General features: G+C 54.4%; 1 protein-coding gene across 1 annotated transcript in view; it reads left to right on the forward strand.

Annotated features, from left to right (window-relative positions):
* Positions 1 to 3,910: 3,910 nt before the first annotated feature.
* WNT7A (Wnt family member 7A) overlaps positions 3,911 to 16,745 on the forward strand; it is a 63,154-nt gene continuing 50,319 nt past the window's right edge. The window contains exons 1-2 of the mRNA XM_026501441.3: positions 3,911 to 4,032; positions 8,710 to 8,936. Of these exons, the coding sequence (XP_026357226.1) occupies positions 3,962 to 4,032; positions 8,710 to 8,936 (298 nt within the window). The 5' untranslated portion in view covers positions 3,911 to 3,961. The remainder of the gene's footprint in view (positions 4,033 to 8,709; positions 8,937 to 16,745) is intronic.

Here is a 16,745-nt window from a genome sequence, read left to right on the forward strand (position 1 = left end):
TGTGGAGACCGTCACCCTAAAAGCCCACACCCGCCCTCCTGAGTGCCTGGCACACTCATCAACTGCCCCTTCAGTAACCACAGACTCATCACCCTCAGACCTGCTTCTGCTTGTTCCATCTCTGTGTTGTCCTCACCAGTCACAGTGCCTCCAGGACAGAATCTTGTCTTTGGGGACATATCATGCTGTCTATTCTCCTTTCAAACCAGCTCTCCAATTCATCCACTTTTCTCCTTGCCATCTGTCACCGCCCTTGTGGGGGCTGGCCTTCCTGCCCTGCATATCAGTTGACACCTCCTGCCTCCGTGTTCTGCCCCCTTCTCTCAATTCCCCATAACAGCCACCATGAGCCTTCTGAAGCATGCATCTGATTGTGTGACACCCTGCTTTATGATAAAGCTCAAACTTAATTAATATGCCCCGTGTCCCCAGATGTCTTGTTGGGTCTCATCTCTGCAATCCTCCCTACCCCCTATTCCCTCTGATACTCCATTCACCAGGCCCCTCAGACTTCCATAGGCCCTGCTTCCTCTGGCTTTGAAAACTCTGCCTGGTGAACTCCAGCTCATTCCTTCTGGATCCCAGTTTAGGAACACCTCCCTCAGGAAGTCTTCCATGACCTACCCAGTTGGAGTCCTTGTCTCTGTGTTCCCACAGTCCTCTGTGCATCTCCTGCCTTGACGCCTAATACCTTCTCCTCTATTGCAGTGACCCCCGCCTCTCTTTTCCATTAGACAGGAGGCATAATTGAAGGATTAAGAGCAGACACTGAAGTCAAAACTCCGTAGGTTCAAATCCCAATTCTGTCATGTGACAGCTGTGGGAGTTTGGGATTTTATTTAATCCCCCCATGATTCACCTTCTCCACTCTATAAGATGATGCTAATAATAAAAATATTAACAAAAAAGAATGGCAGCTACCTCACAGTATTGTTAGAGGACTAAATGAGTCCAGGAGCTGATGACAGAGCCTGGCACACAGTAAGTGCCACCTATGTGACTGATTGTCAACTCAGCCCTCAGAATAGCTGCTGCAGGAGGGCAGACACTGGATTTATTTGACCCACTGTTATATCCCCAGCACTTCACCCCAGCATCCTGGTCATGAGCGTCCCCCAACGTCTGTGGCGTGCATGAATCTTTGGTCTGAGGATGACAGTGCATACAGGAAAAAGGGGACACCTTTGGGTGATGCCTTGGAGGAAAACTGCTCAGACCTTAGCATTGACTGCGTCTGAGGGTGGGAGAGGAGGAGGAGGAATACCAGAGGAAAAGGTTGGCTAGGATGGACTTTGTGACTGTCCCTCCCAACCCCTTAGCTGTTCCAGTCTCTCTCCCCCACTGTCATTCATTGCTACCTTCATCCACAGGAGGGCTCCAGCCAGCTTAGGGGTCACTGTTCATTCCTCTCTTCTCTCTCTCTTTCCCTCCCCTCTCTCAGTTGGAACCTTCCAAGTCCTGTCAGAGCTGCCTGTCAGACCTAGGCCCAGCGTCCTCCCTTCTCCCCGCATCCCCCTTCTACCTTAGTTGTCCCAGTTATGTTGCTGTGTAACAAGCACTCCCCCCAAAGTAGTGGCATAAAGCAATCATTTCATTCTACTCACAAGTTATGGGGCTTGGGAATTTAGACAGGGCACACTGGGGATGACTGCAGAAGCCCCTGTCCACAGTGCCTCGGCTGGGAAGACTCAAAGGGAGGGATGACCTGCTGGCCTGGGGTTGGAATCATCTGGAGGCTCCTTCGCCCACATATCTGGCCGCCGGGTCAGGATAACTCCAATGCTGAACTGGGACTGTGGACTGAAGCCCTACCTATGCCTGGGCTTCCTCACATCATGGCAGCCCCCAGACTCCTTCCAGGGTGGCTCAGGGTTCCAGCAGGAGTGTTCCAGCCAACAAGGTGGAAGCTGCACTGCCTCTTATGACCAAGCCCAAAAGCCTTGCATCATCACTCCTGCCACACAGAAGCCCGGCCGGATTCAAGCAGGGAGAGCACAGAAAGCCCACCTCTCAATGGGAGGCACGTGGAGTAATTGTGTGGCCATTTTAAAACCACCAGTGCCTCGTACCTGGACCCATGGGGTAGTCTCCTCTGTGGTCGGCCTGGCTCCACTTTGCCCAGCCCTACCCTTCACCCCCCACCTCCCTGGATTCTCTGCAGGGCAGCCAAGGGGGAGCTTTTGAACACACATGTCAGATGAGTCACCCTTCTTCATATCCCTCCAATGTCTTCCCGCTGAACGCCCCCCCTGAGATCTAAGCTCCCTGACATGCCTACACAGCTCTGTGGGATCTGTGAACCCCCATCTTCTCCCTTCCACCCCACTGGCCTTCCTTCTCGTTCTTGAGCCCAGCCCCACAGCCCCTCCTGGGGCTCATGCCCACCTCCATGCTTCTGCATTGCTGTCCTCCCTCTTGAAATGCTGGGACCCCAGATCCTGTGTCCTTCAGGTCTCAACTCGAATGCCACCTCCTCAGATCTTAACTATCCCTGGGCACCCAATGTTGTCTCCATCATCACTCTGTTTTATTATCGTCACCTCTCCCTGTGATGTCTGAAATTACGTATTTGTTTACCTCTGGTCTGTCTCCCTCACTAGCTCCAAGAGAGAAGGTCCTGTGTCCTTTCCTCCTATCCTTGGTGCCCGCCTGGCAGACATTTGTGTAACGTGAATGAAGGCATGAACAGCGGTTTTCAGAGAAGATTTAGAAAAGCAATTCTGAAGGATAGGCAGGCCTGGTGAGGTGGTGTTTAATGTGTGTGTGGTTGGGGGGTGCTGTTTCTAAACCGGCTCTCCCACTTTCTAGCTGGTGACTTTGGGAAAACACCTTCGCGTCTCTGAGCCTCAATTTCTTCAGCTGAAACGTGAGTCCAACAGCCGCTAGCTCACTGGACTGGGGTGTACATCATAAGGAGGGATCTGCGCCTCTGGTCAGCTAGAACGCTCAGAGCACCCTGTTTCGGGGAGCTAGGCGGACCTACAGCACCCGCCGCGCCCACCAGGTGTCGCCGTGAGCGCGCGCTGAGCTGCCCGCCGCGCCAGGCGCCCTCGGGCGGCTCCGGAGGCCCACGTCTGGGTCCCGTGCAGGGCATCCTGGCCTCAGCCCGACTTCGACTGTCCGCTGGGAGCGGCATTCCAGAAGAGGCTGCCCTACCTGGGCGCCCACCTGCCGCACCCCCTCGAATAGACAGGGGTGGGGGAGGAATATGCTGAGCCAGTTATCCCCGCTACGCGGAAGGGGGCGCCCTCTTCTGAAGCTGGGCTCGGAAGCCTGGGGAAAGGGGGAACCCGGGTGCCACCTAACACCCCCAGCTCTGAGCGCTCGGCCAGGCGGGGAGGACGAGGAGGCAAGCCTGGGCGCGGGGATTCTCGGCTGAGCCTAGATCTTAACACCGCGGGCAGTCGCTGGGCGCCAGGTCGACCGCAACTTGCGAGCTAGCGACCCGTGGGGGTCGAGCGGACTCCCACAGCCCCCTGCCCGGCTCCGCACTCCGGAGCCGGGAGGGGGCGCCGCGGGAGCGCGTGGGGCAAGGCGTGAGCGCGCCCTTGGAGCTGGCGGCCCTGTCCCGCGGGCGCGGGGGTGCGGGGCGGGCGCTCCGGGGAGGCGGGCGAGGGAGGGGGCGGGGGAGGGACGGGAGAAAGGAGGGAGCGAGGGAGGGGCGGGGGCGGGCGGCAGCAGCGCCCCCGCACTCCCCGCGCCTCACTCACTTGCACCGGCCGCTTGCGCGCAGCCCGGCGTCGCCCCGCGCCGCGCTCGCTCCTCCCTCCCTCCTCCCGCTCCGTGGCTCCCGCGCTCCCGGCGAGGCTCAGGCTCGGAGCAAGCGGACGGGCGCACGGACAGACGGCCCCCGGGACGCCTCGGCCCGCGCCTCCGGGGCGGGCTATGTTGATAGCCCCGCCGGGGCCGGCCCGCGGGATCAGCACAGCCCGGCCCGCGGCCCCGGCGGCCAGCGGGGACTATGAACCGGAAAGCGCGGCGCTGCCTGGGCCACCTCTTTCTCAGCCTGGGCATGGTCTACCTCCGGATCGGGTAAGAGCCGCTCGCATCCCCTGCACGCGTGTCCTGGCAAAGTTGGCTTGGCCCTGGGAGGGGGTCGGCCGCCGGCCACCAACTTCTTCGGCCCCTCAGAGAGGCTGGGTGGGCGCGGTGCGGGCGCTGTGGGCGCACAAAGGCCCCCCGCAGGCGGGCGCCCCAGGGGCGCGCACAGCTCTAGAGACTGGGCAGAGGTCCGGCCATCCTGAGGATATCTGATTCTGGAAGCCCCCAGAACCAGAGACAGCCAGTGGGGACGGTCCGGCTTGGGGGACTCTGAGGAGAACTAGCTGCTGCAAAGGTCAGCCTCTCCTAGGGACACTTCTGACACGGGCAGAGGAACAGCAGGTCCCACAGGAACAGCAGAGCCGGGAGTCAGGACGACAGCCGCTCCCAAGAGTTCAGCCCCCAGAGCCTGAGAGGAACTGTACATAGAGGCGCGGGCACAGCCACTCCTGGAGACAGGGCAGTCCCCGGGTGGCAGGCGGGGCCGGTCCTTGCAACGGGGAACAGGTACCTAGAGGGAGGGACCTTCGCTGGCAAAAAACAAACCGCTGCTCAGATCCCTGACACCACCCGATTTCCAAGAACCCTCAATACTCCCAGAGCCCTTTCTCAGGCCAAGGGGACAGCGCCTCCCATCCCCAACGAACACACACAAAGGTAGGACGAGAGATGGCCCTAGACACCCAGAGAGACAAGCTCGAAGAGCCAGCGCCAGAGAGAGGCGGGCCACCCCGCCCCCTAAAACTGGGCACTGGAGTCCGGCGGCGCGCCTGCGGAGCAGCCCTCCCTGCTGCACTCCAGCATTTCCAGGGAGGTGGGGCCTGGGGCGGCGCTCTGGCTGGAAAGTGGGAGGGGGTGGCTCGGGACACGTCTTGGAGCTGCATTTGCAGGACCAGTCACCCTTTGTACTTAGGAGATAATGCGCGTGAAGCACGGAGGGGTGGGGGTGGGGGGCTTGAGGGATTCGTAGAGGTTCTGGCGCTTTATAAAGGGCCACCTTGGCAGGTTTCACACGACCTGCTTTCCCACCTCCAGGGGGGCACCTCCCCACTGCTCGGCTTTGGGAAGGGGGCAGACTGCGGGGGCTGCGGCGAGGGTGTGTGTGTGGCAGAGCCTTTGTGTTTTTCCACTACCACTCCTCCCCTTTCCCCACCCCGCGTCTCCGTAGCGGGCATTTCGCAAGTTGAACCGCCGCGGCTGCAAGCAGGTGCGCGCAGAGCCGACAAGGCGGCCGCCAGCCGCGACCGCGGACCGAGAGGCGACCGCAGGCGGAGAGGCGGCTGCGGGGCTCGCGCGCTGTCTGCCTGCGAGTGTGTTCTAAGTGTTATTGATTCATCCGCGTCTGGGTGGCTTTTCTTTTTCTCCCTGCTTTAATCTTCATCTTGGCCCGCGCCCCGCCACCCCGGGCGCATCCAGCATCCAGGAAGCTGGTCGGGCTGATTGGCGCTGGCCGCGTGAGGCTTTATCTTCTTTTTAATTAGAATCGGGGCGGAGGGACCGGGGAAGGGAGAGAGAAAGGGAAAACAACAGAAAATAACCTCCCCTGGCTGCCCCGCCCGCCGGACCTCCCGCCGGCGCGCGGAGACCTCATTGGCCCCGCAGGGGCCCAGCTGCCCTGCAGGGTGGGAGGAAGCTACGGAGGGCGCTGGCCTTCAGCACCGCAGTCGCCCTTTGGGGCGGGAAGAGGTCCAGGTCAGGAAGAGGAGTTACAGGGTGAATTTGGCCCAGGCCCTGATGCTCCCTGAGCCTCGGGTTATCCATCTGTAAAATGGGCGTGAGGGGTAAAGTCCCAAGGTCCTTAAGAAGCCTTCCGGCTCCCCAGATGGTTCCTTCCTGCTCAGGGCCGATGGCAGGGCATCCGCGGTTTTCTTATTAATGTGGATAGTTTCCGTGACTCAAGCACTATCCCCTGTAACAATCAAATCCAATAATAATAAAAACCACAACAGCAGCACATTTATTGAGTACATACTAGGTGCCTGGCAACTTTTGAACACTTTCCCTGTTTTAACACGTTTAATTTTCACAGCAACCCTGTGAAATGAGGACTAATGACCAATATCCTCATTTTAGTGATGGAAAAGCTGAAGCACAGAGAGGTGATGTAACTTGCCCAAGGCCACACAGCTAGTGGGTGAAGGAAGCTTTGATGGTCCCCTAGACCTTAGCTGCTGGATTATTGTTCCTATGAATTTTTGACTCTAATATATCATTATACTCTGCTGGGATAGGGATTCCCTGGTGGTCAGCTAGGCGTTCACAGGTTCCCCCTGACTTGTGGCAAAACATCTCCGCTTGACAATCTTTCCATGCTGCCTCTTCCTCAAACATTTCAAACATTCTAGCTCTAGCTGTGTGCAACTCTCTTTCGGTGGCTGAGATGGATGAATGAGAGCTGTAGCAAGGCTCCGGTTTCAGATCGGTGACCCACTAGCCTCTAGATCTCAATCTCTGTGAGCCTCAGTTTTCAGATATGTGAAAGGGGTATGGGGATTCCTGCCCACCAAGCAGGATCTCATGTTTGCAGCAACACCTGTCTACTGCCTTGGCATGGTAGGAATGCTGCAAAAGTTCACTGATGCATTCAACACATATGGGGGGGGGTGCCTGCTGTGTCCTAGGTACTAACCCTGAGTGATATTTTGGAAGCTCCGTAACTCATTCATTCATTCATTCATTCAGTAGTCATTTAGTGAACCAGCAGACAGAGTCCCTGCCCCCGAAGAGCTCATAGTCTAATGAGAAGGACAAGTGATAAACAAAGTGGGTACACAGAACCAAACATGTACATTAAAACATTTCAGAAGACCGTAAGTAATCCAGAGAATTAGGTAAACAAAACAGAGACTGTGATGCAAAGTTATGAAGGGTGGGATGGGGAGGCAGGTTCCCTTAGCTGGGGTGGTCAAGGAAGATGTCCCTTGAAGTCACAGGAATGATGGCAAGAAGCCAAGCCTGTGAAGCTCAGGGAAGGGGAGAGATTCTAGGGTAGGGGACTGGTAAGGACAAAGGGCCAGAGGCAGGAAGAGGGCTGGTGTGAGGCAGGATTGGAGGGCAAGAGGGTAGGAGTGGTCAGTTATGTGCTTGGAGAGGAGTGGGGTCACCTCATCTCCTGCACTGGTGGTACACAGAGACTCGCTTTAAGAAATTCCAATTGCAGAGCAACTTCCTGTAGCTGAGTCCCAGGATGGAAAGTGTGAGGCACTTTGCCCAGGGCTGGCTGTGGCCTTCAATAAATGGAAGCTCTTATTATTATAACCAGAGTGAGGCATCAGGGGTGAGTCTTCTCTTGAAAAGCTCCAGGCCTGTGGACCATCTTTGTGTAGAGGGAGGGCTACCTGCACCATCAGGGTTGCCCCTGGAGCTTGTCTGGGGTTATCTTGATATTAGGAAACGGCCTCACCCTCGGCCAGATACCCAGGAGTCACACTGACGCCTGTCTTTCCCTCGTACCCTTCCCCATCCCTCCCCTCAGCTCCAGCCTTCTATCAGTCCATCAGCAAGTTTGGTCAGCTCCATCTGCAGCCACCACCCCCTCTTGCCTGTCCCTTCTCCCTGCTCCTGCTTTGGTGCTCCGCATTCCTCTTTCCGGTGGGCCTGGAGGGATGAGATCCTGTCAGTTTCCTGCTTACAGCCTTTCAGTGCTCCCTGGTGCACCTGAGAAAATTCTAGCCCTCTACCAGATTCTCTCCTCAGACTCTCCCCTCCCTGAGCCCTGCACCAGCTTCTGTGGGATCTTTCTGTTCCTTGGTGATCCCAAGCTTGCTCCCCTCCCCTTGGCATTTGCCGCTCCCTCTGCCCAGATTACTCTCCCCCAGACCTTCCCAGGACTGGCTCCTGGCCCTTCAGGCCCTGCTGCACTGCACCTCCCCAGGGAGGCCATCCTTGACCACCCCAGCTAAAGTGGCCCCTCTCTCTTTCCTCTCCCAGCATGGTGCCTGGTACTTGATAGGTGTCCAGTACGTATCCAGGCAGAGAATGAGTTAGGAAGATGGGAACCGCGTGAATGGTCACAGGCATCCTCTAGGCGGGGCATGCCTGGAGGGGGTACACATGCTGCATTGGCATATGCAGAAAGAAAATAGTAGACCTATTTGCAATTACTTTTCCAAGATTTTGTTTGTAATACAACATATACGTACACACCAGAGAGTATATATATAAATGTACAAGCAGTTGCGTTTTTTTTTAACATGTACCCACTACCTTTCAGGGCAACTGCTGCAGGAAACTCTGTAGTTTTCATCCCCTTGCTTGCCTTTGCAGTTTTACCACGTAGACACGATTCCTAAACAATATTGGGTTTTAGTTTGAATGATTTTAGCTTTCATCTCAGTTGAACCCTACCGTAAATCCGAAGGCGACTTCCTTTGGGCACAGTGTTATATTTGTGACGTATGTCATCTTTTTTGTGTCAATCTTAAAAGGATATCGAGCCTCACTAATATCGAATATCCGCACTACAATAGTACCGATATGGAATACAAAATGAATACGTGTGGGTTAGGGGTGCAGTATCAAAAAAGTTGGGAGACCCCTGCTGGGAGCAACAGGGGTGGGTAGGGGTAGGGAGTGGGGATAACAGTGTCAGACACCCTGGGAGGCCTGTAGGCCATGCCCCCCACCTTGCTGGCCTAACACTCCATTTCTCTGTGTCCCCTGCTCCAGTGGCTTCTCCTCGGTGGTAGCTCTGGGCGCGAGCATCATCTGTAACAAGATCCCAGGCCTGGCTCCCAGACAGCGGGCGATCTGCCAGAGCCGACCCGACGCCATCATCGTCATAGGAGAAGGCTCGCAAATGGGCCTGGACGAGTGTCAGTTTCAGTTCCGCAATGGCCGCTGGAACTGCTCAGCACTGGGGGAGCGCACCGTCTTCGGGAAGGAGCTCAAAGTGGGTATGTGCTCACCCAGACAACTTCTCAAGGTCTTAGAGGCTGTGGGGGACCAGAATACCCTCAGGATCCCTCCGCGACCCTCTCACCTGCCCCATGCTGGAAAGCTCCCTAGTATGGGGTCTGCAGCTGTCGGGACTTGAATCAGGTCTCCTGGGGAGGGTCAGCTCTCTAATTCGAATCCAGACCACTCCAACCATTTATGGCAAAGTTGAAAACCAGCAACCAGTGGCCTAAATGGTAATTGGCTGATATAGCACTGAGGTTTCTTAAACTGAAAACTAATTAAAAAAAAAAAAAAGCTTTTCCACCTAAAATTATGAATTTCTGGCTTCTTTTTAAAAATCGGCAGGTCTATTGATAACTTACATATGTGCCTACATAGTTCTAATGGGGTCAAGCTGAGAATGAAGCTTCCTTTAAATGGAGCCACTGCCACAGTCCCCACCACTCCCTATTATCACCCAACCCCCTTTTATGACTCACCAGGACACTGCGGGCATTTGAATTTGCAACCCCTGTTTTGTGGGAATCGTGTGTTTCTTGGACATGCATAGAGGAGCATGGGTGTGTGTGTGCACACACACAGATACACAGAGACATGCACAAAGTGTCAGGTCACACATTTGGTTTTCAAAAGCAATTGTGAGAAAATCCTGGTGGAAAAGGGGTTGGTCATTGGGAGGCCCCGATATTTGTGGAAAAGGCCATGTTGTGTGTCTTTCTTGTGTGTGTCTGGACTAGGGGGCCAGGAAGTCTGCAGACTTGCTACCAAGCTGTGAACTTCCCTGAAAATAAGTCTGCCTCAGGTCTCTTTGGGCTGGAGTGGTTCACCCAGCCTGCTGAACTGCTCTAAAAGTACCCCTGAGTTCTCTCTCCCCCTCAGCCCCAGCATCAGTAAGTTCAGTGGATATTGAAAAGATCCACCCTGAGTCCGGTCATTTCTCAGTGTCCTTACCTCCTCCCCCTCAGGTCACACAGCTGGTGCCTCTGGACTCCCTGGCTCCCCCATTATCCTGCTGCCCCCTGGCTATTCTGCAGACCTTCCTGCAGGCAGGGCCCTCCTTTGTAAATGAAAATCAGATCATGTCATTTCCCTGCTTAAAACTCCACGGAGGCTTCCTCTCATTTTAAGATGCTGCTGACCTCTGCCCCCATCTGCTCCCATCCTCCCCCTCCCCCTTGCCCACCCAGGCTTGTCTTTTTTCCCAAACACACCACGCTGGGTCCTGCCCTGGGGCCCAGCACCACACATTCCTTCTGCCTCAGATCCTTTCTCACAGCCAGCACCCCAGAGCCCCTGCTTTCTGTGCGCATCTCTCCCTCCCGGCCTCTGGCCTCCAGGCCTCCCTTGATCACCGGGGTCTAAGTCCCCTTTTATTCCCAAGCACTTGGCACTGTGACTCATTCCTCACCCCTTGGGAATACCAGCTTCATGAGAGTTGGGGCTCCCCGTCACACTCACCACAGATGTTTCCTTCCTCCTTCTTGGAAGGAAGAACAGTGTCATCTGGGTCCTGAGCAGGTCATGTTTGGTCACCGTCTTCTGTAGGCACCTGCTTACTCACGCCTGAGGGGGACAGACCCCAGCTTCATGGTGAGGTTGGCAGGGGGCGTGGCGGCCTCCTCTTATAGAACTTCTCTTCACATCCATGCCCTTTCCGACATCTTCGTGGTTAGACTTCTGCCCTGTACCACCTGCCCTTTCTTCTCCCTCTTCCAACCTCGGGGCTGACTTTTCAGGCGGAGAACGGGGCCCAGAGAGAGGGCAGGGCTGCCCTGGCTCAGACCTGGAGGTGGCATCAACGCTGGGAGTCCAGTTTGGGTCCTGAAATCCCCATCTTGTGAACCTTCTGCTGGCACCCATGGTTTTTCTGCCGTCTGTGGCTCACATCCCCAGTGCCCTGTTCCTGGGGAGCCAGGCCTGGGCTCTGGCATTACTTTAAACTTGTGTGTGCTGACATATGAGATGTTACAGGCGAGGAAACAGGCTCAGACTTGTCCAAGGTCCATGAAAGTGAGTGACAGGGTGTCCCAGGACTGGGTTGATGCCAGCACGGTCTGCAGCCTTGGAAAACCCAGCCCATAGCCTGGCATTATAATAGTGCGTGCTGGGGTGCAGTGGAGGGCTATGGTGCCAGGAGGCCCTGCTGTCCAGCCATCGTCCCAGCTGACCAGAGTTGTAGAATTGAGGGAATCCATTGCACATTGAATGACCTCAGGGATTCCAAGCAAAGAGAGGAGCCGAAGAAAATGCGGTGCATAGCAATGCTAGGGCAACAGGTCCACAGGCTTGGAAGTGAGTGCAAGCCAGGACCAGGAGGCATGTGGCATCACACTGAGCAGTTTGAGTTTCTAGGTGGTGGGAGCAATTGGAGAATTTTGAGCAAGGCATAGCTGCCAAAGTAAGGTCATACTGTATGAAATAGCCACTACTCCATGATTTTTGGCCTGCAAAAATGGCAACATCACATGATCCAGCGTAATAGCGATTCTGGAAGACTCATTAAGGGGTGGCTATAAAATTCATTCGTTTATTTACATCATTCGTTAACTCACACGTTCACCAAGTATTTACTGTGTGCCCACCATGGCTGGAGGCTGCTGCTCCAGCCTGTTTGGTCAAGGAAAGCCTCTGGATATATGAGGGAGGTGAGCCACAGGCATATCTGGGGGAAGGACATGCTGAGCAAAACAATGGATGTGCAAAGGCCCGCCAGGCAGGAACGTGTTTGGCAGTTTGAGAAACAGTGAGAGGGCTGGTGTGCAGTGAGCTGAAGGACAGTGAGCAGGGGGAGGAGGAAGTCTCAGGTCAGAGAAGGAGCCAGGTGCCTGACAGCGTGACATCTGTCAGGTCTTCCTCCAGGGAATGGAGAGCAAGGGAATGACAGGCTCTGACTTTGGACCTCGCAGCCTTGCTCTAGCTGCCGGGATAGAATGAACTGTGGAAGTCTCAGGGTGAGAGTTCGGAGTCCGGTCCAGTCTTCTGGGCGGGAGGCGACACTGGCTATGGCCTGAGTGATAGCAGTGCAGATCTGCTTTGGAAGTGAGCTGCTGAGGATGGAGGGGGACTGACGACCTGAAGGCCACTTAGCAAGGAGTTACCCTGACCCGGAACCTGAAAGGTGGTGGCGGTGGAGCAGAGGACAAGGAGGCCCAAAGGAGACTCCCAGGGGTCTGAAAAGTCACTTCCCCTCTGAGCCTTGGTTTCCTCATGTGTAAACATAGCCTGCTTGAGGACACCAAGAAGCAAGCCTCAGATTTCGGCTCTTGCGCTCTTCCTCAGTGCCCTCGGTGCTCTAGCCCTCATGGGATCGCCTCTTCCTGGCAACGACCAGCCAGCAAGGCTGCCTTGTAGGTGAGGCATCAAGAGTGTAGCCTTTGACTTTGGGAGGAGCTCTGGCCATCAAGGCTACACTCCAGACGGCAGGAAACATCGCCTCCCCACCCCCAACCCTATACTTCTGCTTACATCTCATTGGCCAGAACTCAGTCTGCCAGCTACACCTAGCTGCAAGGGAAGCTGGGAAGTGTAGTCTTCTATTAAGAGTAGCTCTGAGACCAGCTCAGAGTCTGTGACTGAGGAGGGAGGGGAAAGTTGACATGGGGGTGGGCAGCTCCCCCCTCCCCATAGTTCTTCATCTCATGTTGAGACCCGAAGGCTCAACTTCTACCACCTCCTTAGCCACTCTGGGCCCCAGCTCTGTGTTTCATGGCTCTGTCTCCCCTCCCGAATGTTCCAGATTTTACTGTCTGGATCTCAGAAGGCCATGGGCATGTACCGGACAAAGCCCTCTTGGATGCTGGAAACTGAAACCCAGTTCAAAACCCCCTCAGGCAAAAAGGGGAATTTATGTCTGCTTAAGTCACTGCAAAATCAGGGATGGTGCTGACTTTTGGAATGGTTTCTACCAATCCCAGACCTGCCTCCGGGGGTGGCAAGATGGCTCTGAAAGCATCAGCACCACAATTTCCAGGTTCTAGTTTTGCAAGAAAGAGCGTTAGCCTTTCTCTGGGGGCACCTGCAGAAGTCCTAAGGTTCATCCCGACTGGATCAGCTAACAGGGCTTGACTTTGGGACATGTGTGCATCCCAAACCAATCACAGTGGCCAAAGGCAGCAGTGCTTTTGTTGGCCAGACCTGGGAGCCCCACCTAGACCATCCCTCAGGGGAGAGGGACTGCTCACGAGTCCATCAGCCAGCTCCGGCTCCTGTAACAAAGAGCCATAGGCGAGGCAGCTCAAACAAAGATGCTTCTTTCCTCACAGTTCTGGAGGCCCGAAGTCTAAGATCAAGGTATCAGCAGGTTTGATTTCTTCTGAGGCCTCTCCTTGGCTTGCAGATAGCCGCCTTCTCCCTGTGTCCTCACATGGTCTTTCCCTGTGCGCATGCCCTTGATGTCTCTGTGTCCTAATCTCCTCCGCTTATAAGGACACTAGTCAGACTGGATTAGGACCCACCATAATGGCCTCTTTTCAACTCAATCACTGCTTTAAAGGTCATACCTCCAAATACATATTGTCCCTTGTCACATTCTGAAACACCCGGGGTTAAGGCTGCAACATATGAAGGGGTGGGGGACACAAGTCAGCTCATAACAATGAGCAGCCAGAGAGCAGAGTGGCTCTGTGCTTTAGGGAAAGGCATACAGGGTGTGGTGGGTGCTCAGGGGTGAGACTCCAAGGTTGGGAGAAGTGGACTGGACAGTGGAGATGGCCCTTGATCTGGGTAGGAAGAATTTCACCAGTAAGTGGCGTCCCTGGCTGAGGGAACAGTGGGGCAACGACACAGACATTGGCTTGCTAAGATGATCCTGAACAGGGGTCTGCAGCCTCAGGGGGTCAGTAGTCTCAGATGAGATGGCAGGCCAACTCTTCAGGGGTCTTAAATGCCAGAGATTATTAGAATGCCTTGCGTGACTCCACACCAGCTTTATCAACTGCTGCCCAGTGTGGCCCTCGGCAGCTTGAGAAAGCATTCACCCCCCTTCTGCCTTTTCCTTTTCTTAAAAAACACAATGAACCCCCCTTGAATCCACCACCCAACACAACTAGAACAAGAATGGGTAATTTACACCCGCTACTGTGACCATCCCTTGTGCGCCCCCTGCCTCTCCCTCCCAAGCCATGCTTTCTCTATCCTGAATCTCGGGTTTCCCATTCCATGCTTGTTCATGTCTGTTTTATCATATTGATGTAGTCCCCAGAAGTAAATTAATTGGTTTTAGTTGTATTTAATTTTATAAAAAAAGACATCACCCTATATCTAATCTTTTTTGGATTTACTTTTGTCACTCACTAGCAATCAAACCCATCTTCATTGTTCCTTTGGCTATTGTTGACCCCTTTTGGTTGTGGTAATAGACTCCGGTCTATGCTTCTGCACTTTTGGTTGTGGGGCATCTGGGTCACCTCTAAGCATTTGCTTATTACATTGCCACCACAGGCCTCTTTGTGCACGTCTCCTGGTGCCCATGTGTGTGTGTTTCTCTTGGTTGTATATGGAGGAATGGAACTGATGGTCACAGGGTATGAATGTCAACCTGATCTCCACAGTGACTGTGCCAAGTGCCACTCCTGCCAGCCAGCAGGGTTGATCCACAGCTTCTCCAACACTTGGCATTATCCAGACTTCATTTTTGCCTAGGGAACAGGTATAAAACGCTTCCTCACTGTTGTCTTGATTTGCATTCCCCTGAGAAGTAATTCGGGTGAACCCTCTTCCTATATTTACCGGGTGTACATGTTTACTCTTCTGTGTGTTGCCTGTTCATGCTTTTTGCCCATTTTTCCATCCAGTTTGTGTTCTTCCCTCAGGTTTGGCCATCATTGTTGTAGTACTGAGTCATGGTGCAGGGGAGGGAGGCTGGATCAGGCAGCACCCCAGGGGTGGTGGCTCATATGGGGCTTCACTCTCCTGTCTTTTGTCTTTTCACTGAGGATCTGTAGGGGCCAGGCACTGCGACAGCCCTTCCTCATGCATAGCCTCATCTGTCCCCACGAAAGGAGGTCTGTCTACCTCCATCTCAGGCTCTGAGCAAAGTGGAGGCTAACCAAAGTCACATGGCTCTTTTGTGTCAGAGCTGAGGTGGGTAGTGAGTTCCCTGCTGCTGGGAGATTCTTCTGTTTGTGTGAGCCTGCCAGATTTCAGATTCTCCAGGCTGACATGTATTTGAGAACCTTGTCTTCTTGTTGGGCCATGTGGCAGCCAAGTGAACATTGGCATCAAAGTCATATGGCCAGGTTTCCATCCCAGCCCAGCCACTAGGACTCTGAGAGAGTACCCCACCTTTCCTATCTTAGTCTGCCCATCTGCAGAATGGGGGAGTCACATGACCCATCTTGCCAGGTGCCAACATTGTGCAGGATTTAAGACCCCGACACCTACAGATTGGGGCCATCAGAAAGCATCCCTTTGCCTCTCCCAGGAGGCTCACATGTCCATCTCAGATGAAGGTGAGCTCAAGGGATTGGGGATGTAGGCACTAGATTTTATTCTTGGTGCAGTAGAGTGGGGAGGTGTAGAGAAGAATGGGGACATGCTATTGGTGCAATTGCTAATCCAAGCTCACCATTCTGACTCTACCTGTGAAATGTACCTGCCAGACCGTCCACTTCTCACCACCTCCACCAGCACCTCCTGGTTCAAAACCTCCATCTTTAGAGAGTTGTTGCCCAGACAGCCACATCAGCCTCCTCATGCACCCCTGCCTCCCCAACCGCACAGCTGTCCAGGTAGCATCTTTCCAGCATTACTGTGATCATGGCGGCCCCCTTGTAAAACCCTGTTGTGGTTTCCCATTCCTCTGGGAATAAAATACGGACAGGGTCCCTGGTTCTTTACAGACGTCGGTGACTGCACCCAGACCCCATCTCACTCCATCTCCATCCCATCTCTACCCCAGTCCTTCTGCCTTTCTCTTGACCCTCAAGCATGCCAAAGCCCTTCCCACCTCAAGGCCTTTGCCCTGGCTTGTCCTCTTTGGCTGGATTCCCTTCTGTCCTTCCATTCCTGGCTCACGTGTCACCTCCCCAGAGAAGCCTTCAGGACACCCCTGAGTAGCACAGATCACACGTCCCTGTCTGCCCCTTACCTTGCCGGATTTTTCATATCACATCACTACCCCAGGGCTCATTTGTGCAGCACTGTATGACAACAGTTCAACCCCAAGGCCACCTGCTTGGTTCTTTTCCTGGCTTCCCCATTTTCTAGCTGCAGACCTTGACCAAACAGCAATGATAATAGTGTCTGTTCCACAGGCTGTGTCCTATAGGTTGAGATCATTTATTCCCCATGAAGCATTCAGAACTGTGCCTGGCACACAGGATGTGCTCCGGAAATCATAGTTGTGGTGTTGCTCTCTTCTATGTCTTGGGCCAGAAGGCAGCTCTGTGAGGAAGCAGAGGCCTCTGACACAGCACCTGGCATGTGGAGGGCATGGTGACCACAGATGGGCACAGAAGGGTCTTCCCTGGGTACTGGGTACCTGCCGTTAACTCCCTCTGGAGCAGGACATGGAAGAGAAGGGTGAGAGGGAGAAGCAGCCAAATGATAGCAGGTAACCTGTCTGCCCTGGCATTATGCAATTCTCCACTCAAATGCCACCTCCTTTAGGAGGCCTTCCTTGACCATCAAGGTTGGTCACCCCATGCTGATGTCTTTACAGGACTTACCACTCTCAGAAGTGACATTGCTTACTTTTGCAAGGATGTGTCCAATATCAGTCTTCTCCCTGACCATGGGGGTGTCCATGGAACCCAGGCCTGTCAATCATCTTCTCCTGGGACACCCCCAAGACCTGGCACACAGTA

Source organism: Ursus arctos, unplaced genomic scaffold, assembly GCF_023065955.2.
Source record: "Ursus arctos isolate Adak ecotype North America unplaced genomic scaffold, UrsArc2.0 scaffold_14, whole genome shotgun sequence".
Taxonomy (NCBI): Eukaryota; Metazoa; Chordata; class Mammalia; order Carnivora; family Ursidae; genus Ursus; species Ursus arctos.